Source organism: Nelumbo nucifera, chromosome 4 (genome assembly GCF_055504915.1).
Source record: "Nelumbo nucifera cultivar China Antique chromosome 4, China Antique-T2T, whole genome shotgun sequence".
NCBI lineage: Eukaryota > Viridiplantae > Streptophyta > Magnoliopsida > Proteales > Nelumbonaceae > Nelumbo > Nelumbo nucifera.
Window position 1 is genome coordinate 17358078 of NC_142652.1, and position 23132 is coordinate 17381209.

A 23132-nucleotide genomic window follows, 5' to 3' on the forward strand; every position below is an offset into this window, starting at 1 on the left:
GATATTATCAATGTTTTCAACCCACCATTGAATCAGCTGGTCGAACCGTTGGAATCGTCACCCAATCAGGATTCCTGATCCAGTTCACTCAAGACCTACTAGACGGTCAAAAACCATTGACTTAATCAAGAACCACTTGACCCAGAGAGTTCAACCATTGACCCATTCGACCTGGTGACTGAATCGCAAGTTGCACACTCAATGTATACAACTTTTGGAGGCTATGACTTTGCACTACGATGTCTAATTCAGGTGATTTTTTTATTTTGGATAACTTTTCAAGATCTATGTGTCCCAAGGAGTCATAAGCGCCTTGACCCGCTACTTTCGCAAAAAAAAAGCTTTTTTGACCTCAAATTACAATTTTTAATATTTTTTATAAATAAAAATTAAAAACTGAATTAAAAAGAATTAATTAAATATAAAATAATACATATAACATATCTAAAATATATTTATACATTGTTTATTGATAATTAACATTTTTTTTCTAATCCAGCCTTCTCAAAATGCTCCTCACACCAACCTAAGGAGCATCTCCCATACTTGTTTGCTTTTATTATGGGAAATGTTCTCACGGTGGAATGTGCTATGCGGCCGGTGTGAAGTGCCGTTTGTGAGTAGAAAATAAAATTCCGATTTTAAAAAGTTTGGAAAATAGCTATCTTATTCAAGGCCAGGATAATGGAACGGTATCACTGAAAGAACTTTGACCAACGGACGCCTCCTCTTAAATTTTGATTTTGATGAGTACCAGTCTACCAGATGATTGGTCACCACTTTTATGATGCTGACTGATTGGTTACAAGTTTATCAGGCATCATTCCTTTCTGGTTTCATAATTATAAATTATGTATGTATTAGAGATTATACGTGCAATTAGTTTTCAAGCCCTATCGAAACCCAGCTAAACACAGGTGTTCAAGCCCAAATGTGATATGCGTCTGGAACCACGGGAGTTGAGAGAAGATCGGCCTGCTGCCCTGCTCAATCCAAGGATTCTCCAGTGGAAGTGTGGATAAAGATAAGAAATTATAGTCTAAATCAATCATATCTATTTGATTACTTTTGTATATCTTATACGGTTAAAGATAGATCATGCCACTAGTTGAATCTTAGTAAATACAACATATGACTCATCAAGGGGTGTGTTCTAGAAAAGGATGCTTTTTGTTTTTATTTGTTTTTGAAATCGCCAACCCAACTGTGTTTGGGAGTCTAGAGAGCTTTGCTTTGGGAACAAGACAATATGAATGCAAGGAAGACCGGTAACAACGCGAAGGTGAATGGTTGCTTACTTGCTTTGGCCTCTAGAGATGAAGAGATCTGCAGCAGATGAAAGCATTTGTACTGGGTCCAATGTTGCATAGCAACAACAGAGCCTTAATTGAAATGCAAATCCACTAAATACGTAGACTGCATGCACATCTAGGTGAAACCGTGAAAGCTTAGCGTGGCAGGAATCCATGACGGGAAATTGCAATCTCAAAAGCTTGGATCCTATCCCCTCGAGCAAAACCATTGCGATCATAAGATGATATTTCATTAATGTTGTGAGCAATACATGCTTTAACTAGCTCTTCACCAACTCTTTGAGCAGCTTCCTGAGATTAAATCAAATATGAAAAAAGATGAGAATTCAATAGCATAGTGTTACATAGGTGTCTCTAAGATAAAGGAGAAACAAAAGGAGGGTTGATAACCACATGGTAATGCACTAATGCTACAACAACTATTAAGATAGGCTTCATGGGTCCACACGAACATGTAAACCAAATCAATAATTAAATGAACCCCTAACAGTGAATTAGGTTACAAAGCCCTCATCGTCATTATGTTTCTTGTTGTGCCAGAAACCAGAAAATCATGAAAAAAGAAGAAAAAGGAGAAACATTAGTACAGAAAACATACAAGATTTAACATGGCTTGGCAATTTGTTCCCACGTCCACAAATGGACATTTCCTAAACTTAAATATTCTCAATTCAACAAAATTTATGACCTTAGCACAAAAGCTAGTTTTTATCATTGAATTAGCTTCTATTCCAAATTTGAGTGCAAATATTTATGCAGTACAACTGTACAATAAATATTGAAAATAAAATACTCCTGTGCAACGGGGCAGAAACATCACCCCACTAGACCCTGTTTTGCTTGTAACAGAACCCTTGGAATGGAGAATATTCGTTTGTCATTGATATATATATAGTAGTGGCAAGCATATGGACGGTTAAGCAAAATAAAGATGAAGGAATATGTCCACATTTATGAAGTTCCTTCGTTTAACTGGGATCCAGGAGAAGTATCTGATGCTACCTTGCCAAAAGTGGTTAGTTCAACTTAAAATGCGTGCATTTGTGGTACCACAGTCCCTGGGGCACAGCTCAGATCTGTAATCAATTTTTAATTACTCTTTAATTTGAACCATTATGGGAAGAGGTAAAGGAAGAAAGGATCAATTACATTGTTGGATGTATTCTCTGAAGATATTTTTCTCGGTGATATTCTTTGACAAAATTTTAATTCAAGTTGTTTTATCTAGTAGAACATATTTTATTCCAGGTTAACTAAGGATGCTGCCAAACATAATCATGCGAGTAGTGTAGGTATATGTAAACCAACCTATGTTTATCATTTCTTTACAAAAAGTTTCATTTACCAATTATATATAAAAAGGGAAACCACCCAGCGTTGACTATCCAGGGTCTCGGGAGAGGTGAACTGGATATGGAGCTAACCTTTCGGCATTTTATTTTTATTTCCTTTTTTTTGCATAAAGTGGTAGCTACCAGACTTTCTCACACCTGTCAGCCCGAGATTTTACCATTGCACCAAGCAATGGCCCCTAGCTACCACTTTTAGTTGAATTGTTAGTTTGAGGATGCATTTTGCTTGATGGATAGGAAAACAGATAGATCAAAATGAAACACTTACAATGGTGCTAGAGGAGGCATTCTCTCGGATGGGATTTTGTAGTGTGCTTCCGTAAAATAAACACTTCTTGTTCTGATCATCAACTAGCATAGCATACAACTGCTTGGCCGAACAGAAAACTGAGAGCCTTGGTCTCACAGACGATCCATTAAACTGTGTTGACACATGGGAAGCATTAAATGGATCATGAAACATAATCCAGTCACAAGAAACCAAGGCCAAGTGACCATGACATTAAAAATGACATGCATGCAAGCAGATGGTACAACTGTACAATGTAATTGGTCAAAATAGATTACCACAGGTGCCTTAAAGAACCAGTTTAATGGGTCCAAAATATCAAAATCAAGGGGTAGGGATAAGCATAAATATATTAAAAATAAGAGAACAAAAAAACAAAGATGCCTTCAATCTGATATTCTGAGCAACCAAACAACAAGAATACAATCAAAGAAGAAGGTGCCAACCGACTCAGTTGGTAAGGTCTCTGGCTGGTTGTACAACACACACCCAATCGAGGAAGATTTCTAGAATCATACAGCCTGTGATTATCAGAGTGAGGACAAGACTTACTTTCCTTTGTAATCTCCTGTTTCGGACTTTGGCATTTTCCTTCCTAGTATTTGCCTTTGCTTCAATTACCAAATGCTTCACAGAGTAATCTGAGCAGTTATAAGGAAAATAAGTCAACCAATAGGTAAACCAGAGGAAGAAACATTCAAAGGAGAAAGAAAAATGTTACTTGATCTATGTAGTTCTTATATTCATTTGTTCTTTTGTGGATTTGCGACAGATTTGAATAGAGATTGCAAATAGCATGACTTTTGTGAAGTTGTCTGATTAAAACTCTGTAAAAATTCTGATATGCAAGCTTAAATAAAAAACACTCAAGAGTGAAGAACGAAATTGCTCAGGTCCACTTACTTTGATTTGGTATGGGGAGGCAGATAGGATTTGGACAGGTATGGAGGAAGCCCATGACCCCGAACTGTATCGGATTGACTGTCACAAGAGACATTTTGGTTTACTCCTTGAATGAAAGAACCCTCAAATGAGCTTGATGTTGAGAAGATAACTTGGATCCTCCCTGAAAATGGCATTTTGGCAGGTTAAGATAGTTTGATTTAGGAATTATATCAAACCACTAGTATACAGCTCCAAAGCACATATGAACACATCTTCATGCAAGAAGAATCATAATGTAAATCACTGCACAGAAAGAACAGCTTCGTTATACTCTATGGATCAGCTAACTTCAACATATCAAAGCATATAAAAGAAAAGGTAATTTAAATACATTTGAAACAGCGTTGCTAATTCTAAATTCCTCATCAAAGAAGGCCATTGTAAACTCGTATTATGGAACAAAGAAACTCTAATGAAGTTTCTCTGAGGCAATTGATCGAACATTCAATGAGTACACCTTTAAGAGAAACCTTTTCCAATGAACTGAACGAGTGTAAGAGACCTGAAACAACTTTGCTACACTTAACGTTGCACAAGCCAAAATGGTTAAATAGATTTTAGATAAATGCGTTGACAAAGAGAAATCACCACCATTATACTACTGATGACATATATTTCATGACTCGTCGTCTAAGCCAATATGTTTCGCACGATTCAGGCTTCGGCTTTATCTCAGCCTTCTCACAGACACCGAACTTTCTTGGATCTTAAGCTGAATATGTTAATGGAATTGTATACCACAGAGATCCACGAGTTTGAGGAAACTAATATTAGTCACACTTCTCATAAAACATAATGCCAAAACAGAGACCTTTGCCAGTGGAGAGGCAACAAAAAATTCCTCCCACCCATCCATCTTCAAATGCCCATCAGCGGAATTAAGGGTGTGTTTGTTTTTCGTGAAATGAAGGGGCATCACGGGGCTAGCCGTTGGGGCCCCGTGCGGCACTCCGTGTGTGTCGAGTAAGCCTACAAAACAAAGAAATAGCACAACAAAGGCAACAAAGATGGCACACGAATTAGAAAAAGGTACTATTGTATTGCAATAGATGGAAAGCACAAGCACACAAGTTTGTGTTGAGGGGCCCACGTGCTTAACCTTTACACGGTCTTGGCACCACTCAACTACCTACCTCCCCTCAAAGAGTAAGTTAAGCTTTTGGTGCTCTAACAAAATATTACATCAAAATGTTGAAAAATCATACTACATAATTACAATAATGCCATGGGCATTCCCCCATACAAAATACGTGTAACCCCACCCAAAACACACTTGATGACGCTCTGATGGCATGTCGCAAGCATGGTGAAGGCACTTGATGGTGCGAAAAAAAGTGGTCACTCGTGACAGTCTCCCCACTCAATTCGGTCTTCGTCCTCAAAGACCTACTCCTGCCTACGGCTTGAGTCTTGTTTGTAGTGAAGGGGAATTCTTCAACTGGTCCACAAACTTCACTTCCAAGACCCGAGCATGAACTTGGGTGGTATGGATGAGGCGGCTTGCTAGGTTTGGGAATCCTATGGCTAAATGCAATAACTGCTTTTGGGTTACTAGAACGGAAGCACGTGACCATATTATATGTGAAGGATTTAGTAGTCATTACACTCATTGGACATTTCATGGAGAAGAGAGAGCTTTTATTATGCCTGAATCTGATAATACATTGAACGATGATTCAAGTATAGATGATGATATGCATGAGTTATTGCTTCATGCAATTGGGTTCTCTTACTCTGGTGATAAAGGAGGTGGTACGGAGGATGGACCTAGATGTGGCCATGATGTTGAGAAGTTTTTTAAGTTATTGGAAGGTGCCAATAAGGAATTATATCCTGGTTGCAAGAAGTTCACCAAACTATCATTCATTAGTCGATTATATCATATAAAGTGCCTTTCTGGATGGAGTAATAAATCATTCACAATGTTGTTTGAGTTGTTGAAAGAGGCACTCCCTATTGATGAATCTTTACCAAACTCCTTCTATGAAACCAAAAAGATCATAGCTCACTTGGGACTCAAATATCATAAAATTGATGCTTGTAAAAATAATTGTATGTTGTTTTGGAAAGAGACTATCAATGACCAGTCATGTTCTAAATGTGGTGCTTCTAGATGGAAAGATGATGATGAGACATCTCCATCTTCAAAGAATAAAAAAATTCCACAAAAGATATTGCGTTATTTTCCATTAAAACCAAGGCTTCAAAGGCTATTCATGTCAAAAAGTACATCTTCTCTCATGCGATGGCATAAGGAGGGCCGCACCAAAGATGGAGCGTTAAGGCATCCTGCTGACTCCCTAGCTTGGAAGACTTTTGACATTCATCATCCAGATTTTGCTTCAAATAGCCGTAATGTTAGACTTGGGTTGGCAGCAGATGGTTTCAATCCATTTAGGACGACGAGTATTTCGCATAGCACATGGCCTGTTATTTTGGTGCCATATAATTTACCACCATGGTTGTGTATGAAACAACCATACTTCATCCTCTACTTACTTATCCCTGGTCTTTCTGCACTAGGTGATAGCATTGATATATACTTACAACCTTTGATAGAGGACTTGAAGGAATTATGAAATATTGGGGTGGACACCTATGATGCATTAACCAATGAGATATTTCCATTGCATGCGGCTGTGTTATGGATTATTAACGACTTCCTTGTGTATGCCAATCTATCTGGATGGAGCACTAAGGGGTGTTATGCCTGTCCTTGTTGCAACAAGCACATTAATTCTAAGTACTTGGACAATGGCCTTAAATTCTGTTTCATGGGTCATCGGCGATTCCTACCATTTGACCATAGGTTCCGAAAAGATAGGAGATCTTTTAATGGCAAAGTGGAATTAAGAGATGCACCACCTATATTGCATGAGTTTGAGATTCTAGTCCAATTGGAGGGCATTATTAACAATTTTGGGGGAAAAAATTCTGGCATTACTAGTAAAAAGAGGCGACGTGATGATAATGATGATGGTAGTGGTGATGATAATGAGAAAGAGTACTATAATTGGAAGAAAAAAAAGCATATTTTTTGAGTTGCCATACTGGAAGGACAATCTATTGCGCCACAATTTGGATGTGATGCATATTGAAAAGAATGTGTGTGATAGTATTATTGCAACATTGTTGAAAAGCATATTTTTTTAGTAGACTATCAATGTGTGGCATGAGGGCTGCTTCTATCTGTGTGAGAAACTCCATTTCAAGGGCAACCTGAAAATCATCCAAAGATACCACAAATAGGTTGATGATTCCCTTCCATGGCCCAACTTGGAGCTCTACTCCACGAGCCATGCCTTCTACTGCCTTGGCCCCTAAGTTGACTGCCTTGATCCAAGCTATTTGTTTGGTGGTGGTCAAACCGAGTCGTTGTGCCTTAGCGAGTGAGATAAAATTGTGAGTGGCCCCAATATCTACCAAGGCTTGAGTCGCCTCCTATCAAGGGTGATGTCTACATACTTTAGCCCCTTGTGGGCTTTGTTAGGCCGTTTGGGTGTGGCATCTTTCTTGACCATGGCATTGATGAGCTAGTGAGCGCCTACTCTTGGCATTGGTGTAGGTTTCTCCTCATCACTCTCCTCACTATCACTAAATTTGGCAATGAAGGCATTGACCTTCTTCCGCATGGGACACTCACTTATCTAATGCATTTCATTGCAAATGAAGCAAGGTGCATGAGGTGTGGTGGGTCTCTTGGTGTATTTGTAGCCGTGGGAGTTATTAGTTTCTTGTGGCTTCTTTCCTTGTTGTTGATAAGCTGGCTTGTTGGGGTAAGGCTGCTTTTCTTTGATGGGAGTTGACTGCGGGTCTCCCCTACTCAAGCTTGTGGTACATGGGCTAGGTGGCAAGTGGTCCGCTTCATCGGGCTTCTTCAAATCAACAAGTTGTTCGGCTACAACCATGGCGGTTGCAAGGTCTTTCACCCTTGTCGTTGTAACTCAAGCTCGGCCCATGGATTGAGCCCATCCATGAAGTTGAACAAGAGATCCTTGTCTGACATGTCTGAGATCTTAAGTGTCAAGACTGAGAATTCTTGGACATAGTCATCCAATGAGTCCTTGTGCATCAAGTTCTTCATCTACCTTCATGCAAGGTACTCAACGTTCTCGGGGTAAATTTGGCATTTGATCTCCCACTTAAAGTCGGCACAGATATTGATGGTGCATGTGTCGCGGTCAATGTCCTAACAACACCTATGCCACCATAACATTACAATATCATTCAAATACATTGTACCTGTATGTACCTGGATTTGCTCATCATGGATGCTAGTGGCGGAGAAGTATTATTCAAGTTGCCACAAGAAATTGCCTAGCTCACGAGCATCCCGAGTATCATAGTTTTCAAGGCGCCAAGGCGAGGCTAGGCAACTTGCCATTAGAGCCCCATCAAGTGTGTCTTGGGTGGGGTTACACATGTATCTTGTATGGGGTAATGCCCATGGCATTATTGTAATTATGTAGTATGATTTTTCAACATTTTGATGTAATATTTTGTTAGAGCACCAAAAGTTGACTTACTCTTTGAGGGGAGGTACGTAATTGAGTGATGCCAAGACCGTGTAAAGGTTAAGCACGAGGTCCTCTCGACACAAACTTGTGTGCTTGTGCTTGCCATCTATTGCAATACAACAATGCCTTTTTCTAATTCGCGTGCCATCTTTGTTGCCTTTGTTGTGCTATTTCTTTGTTTCGTAGGCTTACTCGACACACACCGAGTGCCGCATGGGGCCCCAACGACTAGCCTTGTGACGGTTGGTATTAGAGCAGGAGCTCCTTCACATATTGGACCCTGTCGATCACCCCTCAATTAGCACAAACAATGAAGAGCAACCGCGACATCGTTGACTACATATTGCTTGGGTTGTCTAAAGGCCACGTTACCGATGAAGCACCAATTGATGTACCTTCCAAAGATCATGCCCCAAAGGGCCACAACAAAAACAAGCAAGCGGGACAAATCCGTTGATCATTCTCAAGCATGGACATGCGCATCCTACTTTGCTAGTAGGTGAGATCCAAGACTAGGTTGAAGAACTCCACCTCAACATGGAGACAATGGAGAATGTTGTGGTGGAGCTAGAAGGATGATTCAATGGTGACTTCAGAGAGATCTGTGACACATTACAATGCTCAGAAGAGGGACCTTCCCAAAGCAGCCTCCAAGGCTTGATGGATTGGTTTCACGCACAACTGGATGAAATGAGGGACGAGACGACACTCATAAAAATGGCCATGGCCAACTCCTCTTGTGCCTCATCTACTTCAGCCTCGGCGTACATCAAGATACGACAACCGACACCATACTCAGCATAGTTGTCAAGGCGATGCCTAGGTGACAAGGCGCCCTTTGAGGCTCGCCTCGCCTAATTGCCTAACAATTTTTTACTTCCTAATATAAAATACTTTTTTTTCATTCTTTTTTGAGATTATAATTATAAAATAGACATTATTAAACTAAAATAATAATTTTGTGTGTTTATATACTAATTTCATTTTATTATTTTCTTATTTATTAGGGTTTAATCAACACAAACATTGTTAAATGCTGTATTGAACCCTCAAAGGCTTAAAAACATGAACCAATAAGTAAGGAAGAACTAAAAATTTTATCTAATGAGCACATTTTCCTCTTCCATATATTCTTCTTCTACTTCTTCTTCTTCTTCTTCTTCTTCTACTACCAATACTTTTTAATTATTTTCTTCTTTCCCTATAACAAAAATAAGGGTTCAGCCCCTATATTTTTTGAATTTTATTTTCCTTCTTCCTTTTCTTCTCATGAATATGTTGATTTTCTATACTTTAATACGAAATTTATACTTTTCTTATGAAAATCATGAATAATTATTAAAGAAATATGGTTATGGTACCTAGGGAACTACCCTAGGATCTATGTTTTTAACATAAAAAATCCATTGCCTAAGCGACAAGGCGCCCCCTAGTCGCCTAGCCTCGCCTTGGCGCCTCGAAAACTATGATACTCAGGTGCTTGGGATGCTCGTGAGCTAGGAAATTTCTTGTGGCAACTTGAATAATACTTCTCCGCCATTGGCATCCATGATGAGCAAATCCAGGTACATACGACTACAATGTATTTGAATGATATTGCAATGTTATGGTGGCATTGGTGTTGTTAGGACATTGACCGCGACACACGCACCATCAATATCTGTGCCGACTTTAAGTGGGAGATCAAATGCCAAATTTACCCTGAGAACGTTGAGTACCTTGCATGAAGGAAGATGAAGAACTTGAAGCACAGGGACTCATTGGATGACTATGTCCAAGAATTCTCAGCCTTGACACTTGAGATCTCAGACATGTCGGACAAGGATCTCTTGTTCAACTTCATGGATGGGCTCAATCCATGGGCCGAGCTTGAGCTACAACGACGAGGGGTGAAAGACCTTGCAACCGCCATGGCCGTGGTCGAACAACTTGTTGATTTGAAGAAGCCCGATGAAGCGGACCACTGGCCACCTAGCCCACATACCACAAGCTTGAGTGGGGGAGACCCACAGTCAACTCCCAGCAAAGAAAAACAGCCATACCCCAACAAGCCAGTTTATCAACAAGGAAAGAAGCCACAAAAAGCTAATTGTTGAAGATTAATCAGTTTGTGTTGTTTTATGAGTAGATGTTTTATGTTAGTTGTTAGATAGGTGGTGGGGACCACAGTAGTTATGTGAGTCCAAATTGTATTATGTTTTTTAGTCTTATTTATGCTGTTTTATGTTATGCTAACCTATAAGGGCATAGTTGTCTTTGTACTGCTCTTATATTTTTAGTATAAATAATAATAAGTGAAGGGGGCGACCAGATTATTGCTCTTTTCTTTTCAAGATTTCTTCTCTTCTTCTCCTTCTCTCTTCAAGAAACTACTTTTTCTATTCATATTTTTGAATTTAGCAGATTTTTACTTGGTACCAGAGCCATCAGCTAAGGTTTCTTGAAGCATTCTCATGCAGCCCTACATCGGCCGACTGCATGAAGTAACAAAGGGTTGATCGATCTGCTATAGATTGCCCAGTTCTTGGATTTTTTGGTGGGATCTAGTCATTAGGAAGGTGATCTATTGTTCGACATCAAAATCAGGAAGAACTGGAAAACAGGGAAGAGTCCCAGAAAAGTTGGACTCTTTGTTTTTTATTTGATCTTGGGCGCCTAGGTATTGTTAGTTTTCTTTTGTCATTCTGAAGAGGGCGGTTAAGTTTCTGGATTTTTCTGAGCCTCTTGAAGTGATCGATTCACTCTTCTCTCTGTTGGGAGGTGTGAGGAGAAGAGGGATTTCTCTCCGAATAGGGTTTTCTTCTTCCAAAAGGGTTGGTTTATATGTGTATGATATTGAATTGCTTTTGGAAGATCTCCAATCTATTTTTTCTTATTGTTGAACTGTTTGAAGTAAGATGGAGAGTTAGAGTACCGAGGTGAAATCCACCGGTACCATGGGACTGGGTGTTGGAGATAGTAGTGTTATTTTTGGGTCTGGAATCATTACTACAATAAAACTTGATGGTACAAATTATTTAGAGTGGGCACAATCAGCCAAGATGGCTATTGGTGCCCGTGGAAAATTAGGATACATCACTAGGGAGGAGAAGAAACTTGATATAGATTTGAAAATATGTGGAGTGGAGGACCTGCCCCGTTTAGATTTGAAAATATGTGGTTACTCCATCCCGGGTTTACCAATAGAGTAAGGGAGTGGTGGAATGAGTGTAACCCATTGGTGGAACGGGAGGGGATGAGATTTCATAAGAAACTACAATTCTTGAAAATAAAGATCAAGGAGTGGAATATCTTGGAGTTTGGGAGGATAAAAAAAAGAAAGAGAGATTTGGTGGATCAACTTGAAAGCCTTGACTCTAAAGAAGGAAGGGGAGAATTTGGAGAGGAAGACAATGAACTAAGAAAGGTCTTGAGAAGACAATTAGAGGATTGCCTACATAAGGAGGAAATAAGTTGGAGGCAAAAATCTAGATGTCAATGGTTGCAAAAGGGAGACAGGAATACCAGGTACTTTCATTCTTTGGCAGATGGAAGAAAGAGAAATTTCATCTCCAAACTGGTTGTGGATGGAACTGAGTTAACTCAACAAGAGGAGATAGTCGGGGCATGTGTAGAACACTTTAAATCCATTCTAAGAAGGCCTGTAAATGGAAGGGTGTGAGTAGAAGGTTTGGATTGGTCAGATGTAGGGGGGGATAATAGGAGGAGTTTGGAAAAGAACTTTGACTTGGAAGAGATTAAGGAGGCTGTGTTTTCTATGGACAGAACAAAAGCTCCAGGGTCGGATGGGTTCACAATGGCTTTTTATCAAGATTGTTGGGATATTTTGAAAGAGGACCTTCTTATGGTTTTTGAGGAATTTCATAGGAGAGGAATTGTTAATCCAGGGGTGAATTCCACTTTTATAGCTTTGATTCCCCAAAAGAAAGGAGCTTCACATCCAAATGACTTCAGACCAATCAGTCTGGTAAACAACCTGTACAAGATTATAGCAAAGGTGTTATCTTTGAGGCTGAAGAAGGTATTGCCAGACATAATTGAACACAATCAAGGTGCCTTTGTAAGTGGAAGGCAGATTATAGATCAAATCCTCATTGCTAATGAGAGTGTGGAGAGTTTCAAGAAGGATAAAAAGAAGGGAGTGGTTTGTAAGTTGGATATGGAGAAGGCTTATGACATGGTGGATTGGGAATTCTTAAGCAAATATACCCATTTACTTCCTTTCAGTGTTTAAGATTCTAGGGAAGGTTTGTAGTAGGTTGGAGAGGTTGATGAGAGACTTCCTTTGGGGGCCGGGAGAGGAGATGAGGGACCATAGAGTTAGCTGGAAGGTGGTGACTAGGAGTAAAAGTTATGGTGGTTTGGGGCTTGGGAACATTGGGAAAAGGAATTCGGCCCTTTCGGGGAAGTGGTTGTGGAGGTTTCCTTTGGAGCAGGAGAAGCTATGGGCTAGAATAGTGGCAAGCATACATGGGTTAGAGCAAAATGGATGGGACGCTAGAATCAGAGCAAGGACCACAAGCACTTCACCTTGGAAAGCCATTCATGATCTGCTTCCAGTTTTCTCCCCTCTTGTCAAGTATGATTTGAATTAAGGTAATTCCATAAAATTTTGGGAACAAATTTGGGTGGGGGATGCTCCTCTTAAGGACCAGTTTCCTTCTTTGTATGCTGTTTTTGATTTTAAATATGAGCCAATTTCTTCTTTCATCACTCATTCCTCTTCCAGTTCGGGGTTTGGGTGGAACCTGGGTCTGAGAAGGGCCGTGAGGGATTCAGACCTTGATAGTATTTTGAGCCTCGAACTTCTTGATAATGTTTTCTTAGAGCCTTCTAAGGTGGACTCTAGAATTTGGACCCCTACCCCCACGGGCTCTTTTTCTTGTGCTTCCTTCTTCAAAGTCCTTTGCCAGTCCACCAGTCCTACAACCTCCCCTTTCCCGATTAAGGAGGTTTGGTGCAGACCAATTCCTCCTAGGGTTGGTGGTTTTTGTTGAGAAGCCTATTTGGAAAGATTCAACACTGGGGATTTGCTCCAAAAGAAGAGACCCAATACTTGCAGGAATTGGTGTGTTCTTTGCAAAGCGGATGGGGAGACTAGTGTTCACTTACTGGTGTCTTGCCAATTTGCAATGTCAATTTGGGAATGGGCTTTTTCTCTCTTTGGGTGTAGGTGGAACCCTCCATCAGACTTGCAGAGCCTTTTTTCCCCTTCTTTTTTCAGGTGGCACATGAAAAGGAGGACTATGTGGAGAGGACTGAGGGTTGTAGTATGTTGGTCATTATGGGAAGAAAGAAATTCTAGGATCTTCTCAGAAAAGGAGAGAGGGGCTGAAGAATTGAGGGTCGTGATCCATATAAGGACTGTACAATGGCTAAAATCACTAGAGCTATTTACAGACTACACAGTGGATGACATGTTGAGAAAGTGGGATGAGATTGCAAATTGCACACAGATCAAACCATTAATAAGGGTGTCTTGAACTCCCCCACCTGCTGGCTTCAAATTAAATTTTGATGGGAGTTGTAGGGGGAATCCTGGACAATCAGGGATTGAAAGTGTTTTTAGGGATGAGAACAGGATCATCTCTGCCCTGTTCTCAGGCCCAATTGGTGTGGGGGATTCTCTTAGAGATGAGATCTTGGCAGTTATGGAAGGAGTTTAGAAAGCCAAGGAGATGAGTGTTAGAAAACTCTTAATTGAAGGGGACTTGGAGGTGGTGATAGGGTGGCTGATTAAAGACAACTACGGCTTATGGAATTATAAAAATGAGAAGAGGAAATTCAGATGGCTGGTGTGGGGGATGGAAATCAGGATGAGTTGGGTTAAGAGATCAGCTAATTCTTTAGCTGATGGGTTAACTAAGCAAGGGATAGAAATGGAAGCAATGTTTTGGGCTAAGTTGTAATTTAACTGTTTTCTTTTTCCTTTTCCCTTTTTGGAGGGTTTAAGTTGTATTTGGAAGATAAGAGTGTTTGTCTTCCTTCCCGTAATTAGTATGATGTTTCAATGAATATAATGAATTTGTTATTGATAAAAAAAGAAACCTGATATAGATTCTTCCCGATGGGTGCAGGAGAATTACATTGTAATGTCCTGGCTGTGTAATTCTATGTTACCTCATATTGGAAAAAGTTTCCTATGGGCTAATACTGCTAAGGAGATTTGGGATGGAGTGGTTGAAACCTACTCTCAGAAGCAAAATGTAGCCAGAGCCTATCAGTTAAGGAATCAGGTGATTAGTATAAAATAGGGAGAAAAACCCCTTGCCATGTATTTTTCCATGCTAAAAACCCTTTGGCAGGAAATAGATCACTTAGAAACTGTGGTATGGGAAAGTGTAAATGATGCAGCAACTTATCAAAAACTGGTATAGAAAAACAGGGTAATACAAATGTGGCCATTACAGGAGACTCTTCGGCCCCTCTTTCCCAAACTAATTGGGAATCCATTACAGTAGCAGTAATGAGAACAGAATTGAAAAGGTTTGAACAACTTATGAGTAAGAAAGTTACAACTAGCTCTACCCTTCCAGATGGACAGCAGAGTGCAGGAGCCAACTACACTTCTTTTACACATACAGGTAGTTCATATGCAACTGCAAATCTTGCATCCACTTCAGGTAAGGAGGGACCTCCCTGGATTATAGACTTAGGAGCATCTTAGCACATGACTAATGTCCCTACCCTTTTCAGTTCCTATCAGTTGTGCTCTGGTAAAGACAGAATCTCTACAACAAATGGTTCACATATCCCCATTGCTGGGAAGGGGACAGTTAGAGTGACAAATGATATTACTTTATCTTCTGTCTTACATGTCCCTAGACTTCATACCAACCTACTTTCTGTTAGTTCTTTGACAAAAAATTTGAATTGTTCAATGACTTTTCTTCCTGGTAATTGTGTTTTGTAGGATCTGGAGTCAAAGAAAATGATTGGGAGTGGTCGTGAGGTGAATGGAGTCTACCTTTTGGATGAGATTCCAAGATATCTGAGCCATCATGTTAGTAGCTGCAGTAGTAGTGGGTTAGAGTCAGTGAGCCAGATTATGCTTTGGCACACTCGCTTGGGACATCTTTCTTTTAGTTCATTGAAATTTCTTTTCCCAAAGTTATTTGAGTCTGTTCAGTTATCCACCTTAGAGTGTGAAAGTTGTCAGTTAGGCAAGCATTGTAAACATTCTTTTAAACCAAGTAATAAAAGAAATACTTTTGCTTTTAATATTGTTCACACTAATGTATGAGGGCCATATCATATTCCTTCCGTGGGAGGATACAGTAATTTTCTCTTGTTATTGGATGATTATACACGGTATTCTTGGATATATTTAATGAGATCACGAGATGAGGTTCCTAACTTAGTATAACAGTTCCACCAGATGGTTCTCACACAATTTGGAGTGAGAACTAAGGCCTTTAGATTAGATAATGCCAGAGAGTATTTTGATAAAGGACTTGACCACATATTTCTTGGAGCATGGTATAATTCATCAGAGCAGTTGTACATATTCACCGCAACAAAATGGAGTAACTGAGAGGAAAAATAGACACATTGTAGAGGTGGCAAGAAGTCTTATGGTGTGTGCTTCAATTCCTGTGCTTTTTTGGGGAGATGCAGTTCTTACAACCATGCATTTGATTAACTGTGTTCCTTCACGGACTTTGGGGTTTAAGGTGCCATTTAGCCTTCTTTTTCCAGATGGAGAGATATTTCACATACCTCTGAGGGTTTTTGGTTGTGTTTCCTTTGTTCACATTATTGGCCCCCATCGCAAGAAATTGGATCCTAAGCTCAAGAAATGTGTTTTCCTTGGATATGCTCAGAACCAAAAGGGGTATTGCTATTATGATCCTGTGTCGAGCAGATTTGTCACTATGGATGTTACCTGTTTTGAATCCACCTTCTTCTTCTCTTGTGGTTCTCCTCAAGGGGAGAGTTTTGGGGAGGAGAACTTACAGTCTGTTCCTCTTCTTATTTCTTTTGTGCCTTCATCAGTTCCATCAGCACCTCCATCAGTTTCATTGCCTGAGCCACTACGGGCAACCTCACAGAAATATCAGTGCCGACAGACAATGGTTGACTCCACACATCCTTAACCCACACCACTCTCTATCAGTCCTTCTGAAGCTCCAGATTCAATAGATACAGTTCCAGGTATTCCCCTTGAGCCTGAGTCTGTTATGTTTTCTAATGATAATGTTCATGTACCTAACACCATTGTTGCAACTGATCCCACTGACCTTGATCTTCCCATTGCACTTTGCAAAGGGAAGAGAAAGTGTACAACCCATTGCATTTCACACCATCTTTCCTACAGTGCCTTATCACCCTCCTACCGAGCTTTCCTTTTTTCCCTGGATTCTGTATCTATACCCAGGAATGTTACTGAGACTCTTTCCAAATCTGAGTGGAAAACAACCATGCAAGAAGTGATGGAAGCCTTGGTTAAAAACCAAACTTGGGAAATAGTTGATCTCTCTCCAGACAAGGAGACAGTCGGATGTAGATGGGTATTCACTGTAAAGTACAGGGCCGACGGCAAGATAGAGAGGTACAAGGCAAGATAGTTCCTATGCAGATGCAAATTGGGTAGGGTGCTTAGATGACAGGAGGTCTACATCAGGGGTGTGTACCTTTATAGGTGGAAACTTGATCTCATTGAAGAGTAAGAAGTAGGCGGTTGTGATAAGATCAAGTGCAGAGAATATAGATCCATGACTCATGGTGTCTCAAAACTTCTTTGGGTTAGATCTCTTTTGAGTGAGATTGGGGTGAAAGCAGAGGAACCTATGATGTTGTACTGCGACAATCAGGTTGCAATCAATATTGCCCACAATCCAATTCAGCATGACAGGACAAAGCACATTGAAGTTGACAGACACATCATAAGAGAAAGGGTAACAACCAGAGAAGTCTGCTTGCCATATGTCTCTTCGGAGTTGCAGTTGGCTGATGTCCTCACTAAAGGGGTGGCAAAGAACAAGTTTGAACATGACCTATGCAAATTGGGAATGTGTGACATTTACTCCCAACTTGAGGAGTGTTGAAGATTATTCAGTTTTGTGTTGTTTTATGAGTAGATGTTTTATGTTAGTTGTTAGATAGGTGGTGGGGACCATAGTAGTTATGTGAATCCAAATTTTATTATGTTTTTGTGTCTTATATATGTTGTTTTATGTTATGCCGCCCTATAAGGGCATAGTTGTCTTTGTACTGTTCTTATATTTTTGGTATAAAAAATAAGTGAAGGGGGCGGCCAGATTATTGCTCTCTTTTCTTTTCAAGATCTCTTCTTCTCTTCTTCTCTTCTTCTCCTTCTCTCTTCAAGAAACTACTTTTTTCTGTTCATATTTTTGAATTCAACAGATTTCTACTCTAATAACTCCCACGACTACAAGTACACCAAGAGACCCACCACACCTCATGCACCTCACTTCATTTGCAATGAAATGCATTGGACAAGTGAGGGAAGAAGGTCAACGCCTTCATTGCTAAACTCAGTGATAGTGATGAGAGTGATGAGGAGAAACCCACACCAACTCCAAGTTATCTTCTCAACATCAAGCTCATTTGAGGGTTCTTTCATTCAAGGAGTAAACCAAAATGTCTCTTGTGACAGTCGATCCGATACAGTTCGGGGTCATGGGCGTCCTCCATACCTGTCCAAATCCTATCTGCCTCCCCATACCAAATCAAAGTAAGTGGACCTGAGCAATTTCGTTCTTCACTCTCGAGTGTTTTTTATTTAAGCTTGCATATCAGAATTTTTACAGAGTTTTAATCAGACAACTTCACAAAAGTCATGCTATTTGCAATCTCTATTCAAATCTGTCGCAAATCCACAAAAGAACAAATGAATATAAGAACTACATAGATCAAGTAACATTTTTCTTTCTCCTTTGAATGTTTCTTCCTCTGGTTTACCTATTGGTTGACCTTATTTTCCTTATAACTGTTCAGATTACTCTGTGAAGCATTTGGTAATTGAAGCAAAGGCAAATACTAGGAAGGAAAATGCCCAAGTCCGAAACAGGAGATTACAAAGGAAAGTAAGTCTTGTCCTCACTCTGATAATCACAGGCTGTATGATTCTAGAAATCTTCCTCGATTGGGTGTGTGTTGTACAACCAGCCAGAGACCTTACCAACTGAGTCGGTTGGCACCTTCTTCTTTGATTGTATTCTTGTTGTTTGGTTGCTCAGAATATCAGATTGAAGGCATCTTTGTTTTTTTGTTCTCTTATTTTTAATATATTTTTGCTTATCCCTACCCCTTGATTTTGATATGTTGGACCCATTAAACTGGTTCTTTAAGGCACCTGTGGTAATCTATTTTGACCAATTACATTGTACAGTTGTACCATCTGCTTGCATGCATGTCATTTTTAATGTCATGGTCACTTGGCCTTGGTTTCTTGTGACTGGATTATGTTTCATGATCCATTTAATGCTTCCTATGTGTCAACACAGTTTAATGGATCGTCTGTGAGACCAAGGCTCTCAGTTTTCTGTTCGGCCAAGCAGTTGTATGCTATGTTAGTTGATGATCAGAACAAGAAGTGTTTATTTTAAGGAAGCACACTACAAAAACCCATCCGAGAGAATGTCTCCTGTAGCACCACTGTAAGTGTTTCATTTTGATCTATATCTGTTTTCCTATCCATCAAGCAAAATGCATCCTCAAACTAACAATTCAACTAAAAGTGGTAGCTAGGGGCCATTGCTTGGTCCAACTTAAACTATTCAGTCCAAAGAAGTGGTCCAACTTCAAGCTAGAAAGCAACAATGGTGGCATATGGATTTAATCTGAAATCTGCTTTTTCTGCTGCTGAGGTACAACTGTTTTTTCTCCCTTCTCTAAGCTATCTCAAACTCTGCCCAAGGACTTCGCAAGCACATTGTATTATAGAATTAACCTGAAATCTGTCAAACCAAATGGGTATATGACATATTTAATCTGAAATTTGTCAAACCATTTGAGCATGCTAAAAAACATGCTCAAATCTGAAATCTGAAATCTGTCAAACCATTTGAGCATGCTACAAAACATGCTCAAATCTGAAATCCGTCAAACCATTTGAGCATGCTACAAAACATGCTCAAATCTGAAATCTGAAATCCGAGCATCCACATGGCAGCAACATTTCCAAACAAAAAAAAAAGACACCGTTTAATCAGAAAGCGATGCTTCCAACCCACACATCAGCAGCACAGTTTTCTAAGAAAATGGTGCTGTATCTACAGCATCGATGCCAAACATATACATAACCTATCTCCATCATCAATGGGCTATGTTGGCCCAATGACAACTCACCAGTACACAAGCCACATTAGGGGTCAACATTTAGATTAGAAGAAAGGGTATCTACTTTAGGACTGGGTTGGGCTCATGATGAAGGGGCATGAACCAGACCTAGCTACTTTGTTCCCAACTGGACCCAAACACATCCAGTGATCTAGACATCCTATTATTATTAGATATGGTTCACCAACTAGTTCAAAATCAGAATGATTTATTCCCATAGTCTGCTGTTTGGTTCAAACAGGAATGAGTATGAGAATTGGAAACAGCAGGAATAAGATTTCATTCCCAAGGGAGGGGTAGGGAATGGTCATTCCCTCAAATGGGGGAATGCCATTCCAACAAGAATAGGAATGGGATTCCGATTCCACCCAAGGGAGGGGTAGTGTCTTGGAAACTGAAGCTATTCTCAGCCGTACAAATTCCCTTTCTTCAGTTGGACAAGTACCACAAACAGATATTTTCCCAGTTCTGAAGCCATAAACCCTCAACCCCACAAGGCCAAAAGTGTAGCCACTAAAGGCCAATTTTGAGCAGGTGGAGGGAACCCATGAGCTCTTTTGGGGTTTCATAATTGAGATACACCTGAACTTGCTCTAAATGCAAACTTATCCAACACTATAATCCTAATGTTCAATTTGGTCTCTACTAATCAATCTTTGCTACATCATTGGGTTCAACCTAGATTCCATTTTAAGCACCTCATGCAACCTTAATCAGCAATGAAATTTCGAATGAATGAAAGCTGAATAAAGTAATGAGTAATTTGGCTGAGTATCTAGTGATGACTTGACCCTAATAAGATTGTATTGGTCACAGTTGAATGAAAAGTTGGAGGGATCCATAATCCATCAGGTAGCTAGGATAATTCCATTGCCAAGCAACTCAGGCCCAAAAGCTAGCTTGACCCTTTTGAACAGAACATCTACTTAGAATAATCCATCATGTTCAAATTTTGCTTAATTGCATTTCAAAATATTCTTAACCAACAGAAAGTAAAGGAGAAAAGGAAAAGACTGTTCAATACAAGCAAACAATTTATTTTCTAAAATTTTTATGGTGGATGAAATTATTGACATAAAAAGGAGAAAATTTGACACATTATGCCAATAAAATCATCTATTAAAACTTATATTTATTATCTGACTTGTTATCACTATTGCTCAACCTATGCAAATAGATCGAAGCCATGCTTTACCAATCTTTACTTGGGCTATGGAATTAACAGTTGGTCCCTAGCCCAAGTTAGCAAAGGTTCAAATTTTTTATATCAGGTCTCATTCAATCTAGAAAAATAGAATATAACTTCTAACATGTCTACTAATACTTAGAGTCATTATATTAAGAAAACTAACATAAGGCATAAAAAACCTAAGGTTTTGATATATATATATAATTGAGGTTGGACGGGGTGGGGACTTCATTCCCCATCCCCGTCCTTGCCTTGCCAAAACAATCTACATCCCCTTCCCAAAGAAAGGCTTGCAAAATAAATTACCCAGAGCACTAACAAAACAATCAGAATTCTATATATTGGACTAGTTAGTTTGTTAATTTTTCTTTCTTTACTTGGGCTAGTTTGTTAATTTTTCTTTCTTTTAGTTAGCTTCCTTTAGCTAACTTGGGCTAGCTAGTTTGTTAATTTTTCTTTCTTTGCTTGCTTGGCTGTCTTTGAATCACCTTATTATGTAACTTACCTACCTCTTTGGCACATCATGAATTTAACTACTATCCCTTTTGGATGTGGGGGGGTGGGGGGATGGTGTGTGAGTTTTGTTTAAGAAAACTACTACTGAAGCAAGTTCATGGTAATGATATTTTTCTTTTGGGTTTATGAAATGCTCTTTTAATATAAATCCAAACTAAAGGATCTCTGAAACTAATGGGTGTCCATATTTTTTTTTTCTTGGGGGGAGGGGGGTGGGTATGAAATGTCCTGATTTTTCTTTTAAGTTCAAACAACAAAGTGCTTATTCACTAACTTGTTAATGTGGCAAGATCAGCCATGTTCCATGATTAATTAGTTTTGTTTTCTATTTACGTTCAGGAATCTTGTACTCTATAGGGATGTCACTATCAATATTGTGAGGACCGAGTCCGATCTCCTCTGTAATGCTCCTCTAATTCCCAAAATAAAAAATAGAACAAGTTTATTTTTTCTTTTAAAAAAAAATCTGTAATAGATCCAAGCCAACTAGTTTTGTTTTCCTTATAGGACTTGCAAACAACAACAACAACAATAAAAAAACAAAAAGAAAAAGAAAAAGAAAACAACAAAACAACAATTGTCATTGGAAAACATCCTCTAAGGTTGCATATTCTTTAGGCATTGAACTAACCTCTAAATAAAAGCAGCTATTTCACACAAGCATTAATACAAACATGAAGGAGCTGTTTCTGCCTAGCCAGAGTAATGAGACATTTTGGCATTAAAAATAAGGAGAACAATCTATGCTAAAAAGTACTGAAATTAAGAATAATTTTTACAGACCAAAATAGAGAAGGGTTAGGCTTTATCCATTGGAGTTCGTCTCCAACAGGTTCTTCAAATCGGAACCCAATGGGACGGTGTTACTCCATTGTCACGCCACCAATAGGAACAAACAAAAAAAACATGCATATGCATAAAAACTGACCTCGCCGGAGATGAGTTCAGTTCGGTTCCCAGCTGCCGAAGGAGTGACAACAGATGAGGGAGAGAGGGTTGGAAAAAACCTAGAATCGGCAAAGAGAAGGTTTGATGGTCTGCTGTAGGAAAAGGGACTAATGAAAGAAAAAAGTGAAAGAGAGAGAGAGAGAGAGAGGGGGGGGAATGAGAGGAAGAAGATGAAAGGGGGAGAGAGAAATCGTGGCTTACCTCTTAATTCGTTTGATGCTTCTCAGCTGCCGAAGAAAACAGGGAAATGGTGGTGCTAGAAGAGAATGTGAAAGCGTTTTTACTGGTGCGATTTGAGGGAAGACGAAAGAAGTTATGGGATTCGTTTGCGCGGGAGAGAAGATTTAGCGGGCCGGACTGGCTCTTTTTTTATTTTTCGGTCTATCTCTTATCCGGCGGCAAATATGCATCCGCAACTGTAATTAATCATACCTAGAGCAGCGGATTTCTCTATTTGCTGCTAAAAAATGAATATATAGCGGCGTTTTTCTTAGTGCCGGGTGAGAAAAAATCGAAAAACCGAATCGATCGAATTGAAAAATCGGTTAACCGAACCGGTTGGTTCGGTTTTGATTCGATATTCTTGAAAATTTGATAATTTCGGTTTGGTTTCGATTAATCATTTAAAAAAAATGGCGGTCAACCGAATTGACCGATATATTTATTAAATATTATATATATATATAGTAGGGACCGATATACGGAAAATCTAAAAGACTTAATAATTTTATTTTTCATTTAATGTTGATTTATAACAAA

The 23132-nt window shown here is 39.4% G+C and overlaps 1 protein-coding gene and 1 pseudogene across 4 annotated transcripts; one reads left to right on the forward strand and one right to left on the reverse strand.

Annotated features, from left to right (window-relative positions):
- Positions 1-1035: 1035 nt before the first annotated feature.
- Positions 1036-22822, reverse strand: LOC104598118 (Ribosomal L18p/L5e family protein). Of its 3 annotated transcripts, XM_088886375.1 has the most exons (7): positions 22575-22822; positions 22354-22432; positions 4711-4868; positions 3858-4020; positions 3507-3595; positions 2934-3086; positions 1036-1604 (listed from the first exon to the last, which is right to left on the reverse strand). In XM_088886375.1, the coding sequence occupies exons 4-7, from the start codon at positions 3949-3951 to the stop codon at positions 1449-1451; spliced, it is 492 nt and encodes a 163-aa protein (XP_088742501.1). In that variant the 5' UTR covers positions 3952-4020; positions 4711-4868; positions 22354-22432; positions 22575-22822; the 3' UTR covers positions 1036-1448. The 3 variants fall into 3 exon arrangements, with proteins under 3 accessions (XP_088742501.1, XP_010258331.1, XP_088742502.1); XM_010260029.3 differs by lacking the exon at positions 4711-4868; XM_088886376.1 differs by lacking the exon at positions 4711-4868 and having other exon boundaries at positions 3858-4142.
- Positions 10464-21308, forward strand: LOC109114750 (large ribosomal subunit protein uL18c-like; annotated as a pseudogene). The gene is made up of 3 exons (XR_016068554.1): positions 10464-18113; positions 18377-18465; positions 18886-21308. The product of XR_016068554.1 is annotated as a large ribosomal subunit protein uL18c-like (transcript).
- Positions 22823-23132: the final 310 nt, after the last annotated feature.

Coding starts and splice junctions, on each gene's coding strand:
- LOC104598118 (XM_010260029.3), bottom strand. CDS start 3,951: ATGTCTCTTGTGACAGTCAATCCGATACAGTTCGGGGTCATGGGCTTC. Junction 3,596..3,857: donor CCTCCCCATACCAAATCAAA/GTAAGTGGACCT, acceptor ATAACTGCTCAG/ATTACTCTGTGAAGCATTTG. Junction 1,605..2,933: donor ATGCCTCCTCTAGCACCATT/GTAAGTGTTTCA, acceptor ATTTAATCTCAG/GAAGCTGCTCAAAGAGTTGG.